This window comes from Pteropus vampyrus, unplaced genomic scaffold, assembly GCF_000151845.1.
Source record: "Pteropus vampyrus isolate Shadow unplaced genomic scaffold, Pvam_2.0 Scaffold636, whole genome shotgun sequence".
Taxonomy (NCBI): domain Eukaryota; kingdom Metazoa; phylum Chordata; class Mammalia; order Chiroptera; family Pteropodidae; genus Pteropus; species Pteropus vampyrus.
In genome coordinates this window covers 14,694-19,439 of record NW_011889417.1, presented here as the reverse complement: position 1 = coordinate 19,439, position 4,746 = coordinate 14,694, and the positions used below count along the sequence as shown (strand labels likewise).

Sequence of the window (4,746 nt, the reverse complement as noted above, 5' to 3'; positions counted from 1 at the left end):
GGGAGGGGGGAAAATAAATAAAATGTTAAATAAATAAATAGAAAATAGACTACCAAAAATATTGTTTAAAATTATATAATTATATAAATCACAAATTACCAATAAAAAAGGAAAGAATGTGGGGAGGAAGAAAGAGAAGGAAGGAGGGAAGAAGGGAAGGAAAGAAAGAAGGAAGCTAGAGGAAGGAAGACTACTTTGATTTCTCAGACAGAGTTAGGGTTGGGAGGTGGGCATATGATTTCTCAACTGCATGGTGTCCAACTTTCTTTACCAACACCCAGCATGAGTCCAAAATAAAAATAGAATGACAGTTCTCTTTATTATAGCAAGCTGCATACAGGGTAATGTGGCTGAGACAATAACAATGAGTCACCTGAAAATAGTCAGAGGTGGAAGAGAGTGTGGTCCAAATTAGAGAGGAAGGGAGGGAAGAAAGCAGACGTTAAAAGAGCACACATTTCATCTTAATTCTATATTTCTAACACCCTATTTACTTCCTTATACCCTTCGAGGAATCACTCCAACACGTTATCACATATAACCTCGTCACTATGCCTTAAAAATTACTCTTGATCTCCTGGTTCGCCATTTGGCTTTAATATCATACGTCACAATGCACTTATTCTCTCTGTATTTTGAGGGTTCCTATGCACCTATCTACTTATGCATCACAGTGTCAGCCAGATAGCAGCTAGAAAGCTCCCTCCTCCTTCTTCTCCTCTTTCTCCAAAGTATTTGTTCCTCTCCAAGCCTTCAAGAACATAAAGACCATAAAAGCGTCCTATAAAGTTCTTTCCAAAAAGGTTTATACCGGGTCATAAACTTATCCCAGAGCTAGTAAGCCCCTAGTATCTACTGCAATCTTTATCAGTGTTTCCAGCCAACTGTTGCACAGCTAAACTTATTACATGATTAATTATGACGATGTTAACATTTCAGGTTCCATCTGGAGAGAGTAAACAAAAATAGAATGAAAAAAAAATCAGAAAAATATCTCTAAAGCTGCGAAAAGGCAGCAAGAGGGATCTTACTCAGAAATTTCTGCTACAGATTTCTAGATTTAAGATATGACAATAGGAAGCTACTTTTATAACTGAGAAAAAGTCTTCTCTTTACACTATTCTTAAGTAGCTGCCAGAAATAACATGACCGTGACACTTTCGAAGCCCATCATGAATCTATCAATCTCCTGCAGATAGCCAAACATTTTACAGAATCCCTCCTGACTACAGGTACTTGAACTCAGGCAAAATATTCTGACACATTGTAACTGGCACAGTGAGACCCAGACAGAAATATTCCAAGATCATTGTCTGTAAATAACCAAGTAGACATGGAGGAAAACTTTCAGAGAAAAAAAGGGAGGAGTTCACCTTTTGATTTCTGGTTTCTTGGAGAGATACAAGGAAAATAAAAACCAACTGAGTCAATCCATTAAAATAGTCAACCTCAAGGCAAGGGCCTGAGCTTGTGATGAGTATGTGGTAAGAACACTGACTCCTTCATCTTTCTAGAATACTTATCAAAGAACCTGAGTCTGCTCTGTTCTCTTTGCCTCATTTGCTGTCATATGACAACAGATCTTTAAAAATAGCACAGGAAGAGATCTTAAGTCTCCAAAACCTCCACGACCATGAGTGGTTTGTGCTCAGCTCCCCTGCAGTCTCAGGCACTGTGTCACTCACAGCACAGAAGTACACAGCTGAGTCGCTCAGACGGGCTGAGGATTTCTTCAGGTTGAAGGAAAACTCATTCAATTCAGCCACAAAATCTTTGTCGCCTTTAACCAAGGTGTCCCCTGAATAGTATTTGAGGAGAAGCTGGAGGCCTTCGCTGGGGTACTGGACGTACCAGAAGAGACGAGGAGTTGCGCCGTACTCATACTTGCACCTCAGCTCCAGCGAGGCTCCTTCAGAGACAGTGATGTGGCTGTCAGGCTGGGTCACCGTCTGGGCTCTGGCATCTCCTGCAAAATCAATGTTTTTCAGTGAATGCAGTGCAGACATCGCTGTGAAACCTAAGTATTTTCACTCAGAATCTGTATGAAATTTCACTCACTCAGTGCAAATATCATCCCCAGTATTGAGACGAGCAACAAGTGCATGGTTGAGCAATAGAAACACCACAGGCTCTTTTCTGGAAAATCTATGCTGAGCAGTCAGGAAAATAGCTGCAGAAACCAAGCCTTTGAAAGTAGGAGGTGGAGGGAAGAAGCTTGCTCTTGTAGATAAAAAGGCAAAAGATGCTGAGATGAGCCTGAAGCTTTATGACATCTGATTCTTGTCATGTCAATGTCTGCAAGGAACTCAGCCAGCTGCAGGGAGGAGCTGAGCAGATGATACTGATCTTGTTCTATCTCTAGTCAGTGTAACATCGCCCTCTGCAGGCCAGGTGCACAACCAAAGGTCCTGAGGCCCCACCGAGAACTAATCAGTGGGTTCCTTCTGTTTTCTGAGATACATCAAAATTTCCACACAATATCTTTCTTCCTTCCATAACCAGTGATAGTGTATTAGTTCTAGACTATCAAGTTACTTTGCAGAGAAATTAGTTTTAAAAAATACATCGGACAATGAATTCAAGTTTGTGAGCATCTTTGCAATCAGATGGAATGCCTCTGACCGAGTTTCGATGGCCCAGGGCTGCCATGTGCTTATGAATGATGGCAGAGACATGTCCCCTGGCTGATGCTCATGCAACCGACATGAGACTCGGTAAACATGTGGAGGAAAAGACAAGGCGCATTAAATGAGGTCAGTACTGCTCTTGGCAAGGAGTCACCGGATTGAAGGCTTTGCTCAAGTGCTGAAGGACCTACAACCACACCAAGAAAGCAAATTCTGAACAGCTGAGAAAAGACAAATTCACTGCTTTCTCTGTGGACAAATAAGCTCTTTGACAAAATCAGAACTCTTCTTTTCTTTGATTCCAAGAGCATGAGCCCAGACCTCTCCTGGGGGTTTTTCATTCATTTGTTCATTCCACAGAGATTGACTTCCACATAGAAGATTTGCTAATGTTGTTCATTTATGAATTTGTAGTACAAAAAGCCGAACTTCTGATTCCTAAGGCTACTATATACTCACTTTCCATGTCTTTTAAATGTCCTCTTAACTAAGAATAGAAATATAAAGAGAATAAATCAAAATCAAGAGGGATTGTCTTGAGATGAGAGATTTGTATCCACTTTCAGAATATAGAAAGTAGGTAGGATAACATTGAGGATTAAGTTAGGACAGAAAAAACCATAACCAAAAATAAGCTATAAGGAGCAATTCCTACTACCTTTCAGGCTGGTGGTCATTTTTACTCCTCTCAATGTTGCTGGACTTTGGAAAAGCCATTCATGGACAAAATCAAAGGCCCCAACATTGTCTCATTCCCTGGAACATTGCTGTTTCCTCTGTACAGAAAGAATGTAAAGCAATTCTCCATTCTTCACTGGTGGTATAAGCAACATCTCTGAGTTGAAAAAGAATAACATTGGAAATAGAATATTCACCCTTCAGAATGTTGACAGGATCCTAAGAAATACAGTGATTGCCGGAAAGAGTGAAGAGTCTCCATAGACAGCCTAGAACAACATAAACCATGGTCCATGAAAATAAGCAATAATTAAGACATTTTTTAAATGGAAGGAAGAAGAAATTGAAAACTAAATAGCTGTTTTGGATACTGAAAATAAATGGGTTTTGATTAGTTGTACCATGCTTTCACATCCTCTTAAAAACTGATGCAGATTTCAAAAATATTTGAAATTTAGAAAAAAAATTGCAGTACTTAAAGCGTAAGTAAAAACAAGAGCATTCTTATTTTCCTGTGGATTCTGAAAATTATACAAAATCCCGCAATTTGTGTAAAAAGTCAAAATTCATCTCAGTGCAACTGGCATTGAGATAAATGTCACATTTTATTATTTTCCTTTAGCTTTGCTCTGGTAGCAGGCCTCTGATGGCAGGGTGACAATAACCCAGAGATAAAATGCAAAGAGATACATCTCTCTTACCTATGGAGTGGACTGGTGAGGAGAATCAGAAAGACATGAAGAACAGCAGAAGTCTCAGACTAATTCCAAAGCAGTGCGTGAATATATACATAGTAGAATTTCCCTTTTCCTTGTTTCTTAAACAAACACTATGATTATCAACTATGTAAAAATAATTTGTGCCAGGTAGCAACGATTATAAGACACATTTCTTCCTTCTAAATTCTATCAGAGCAAATGTGAACATAAACTATAACATGTGAAAAAGAACAGTTTTATAAGTCGAATCCTAAACTCACATTCTTGAATAAATAACTTTGCTTGAATTTCCCTGAAACACACAAATACTATATACATCACTGAGCTCTAAAGGAAAACATGAGTCACCTTTGCTCAACTAGAAAGTGATCAGATCACATACAAGAGAAAGCTCAAAGAGTTCATCACCACCAAATCAGTATTACAAGAAATGTTGAAGGAGAAGAGAAGGAAGAAGAGGAGGAGGAAGAGGAGGAGGAGGAGAGGGAGAAAAAAGGAGAAAAGAGGAGAAAAGATCAAAAATATGAATAATAAAATGGCATTAACTACATATCTATCAACAATTACTTTAAATCTAAAGTAATGAGTTAACTCTACGGCCATACCTCCCTGAACAAGCCCGATCCTGTCTGATCTCAGAAGCTAAGCAGGGTCTGGCATGGTTAGTACTTGGATGGGAGACCACCTAGGAAGACCAGGTGCCGCAGGTGTAAAATAAATAA

At 39.2% G+C, this 4,746-nt stretch overlaps 1 pseudogene and 1 gene segment (V, D, J or C); one reads left to right on the top strand and one right to left on the bottom strand.

Moving 5' to 3' along the window:
- Positions 1-1,546: 1,546 nt before the first annotated feature.
- LOC105308895 lies at positions 1,547-2,251 on the bottom strand. The segment is given in 2 exon segments: positions 1,547-1,966; positions 2,059-2,251. Coding segments are annotated over 2 exon segments (456 nt in total).
- A 2,364-nt stretch (positions 2,252-4,615) lies between these two features.
- LOC111733781 lies at positions 4,616-4,734 on the top strand (annotated as a pseudogene).
- The last annotated feature ends 12 nt before the right edge of the window (positions 4,735-4,746 follow it).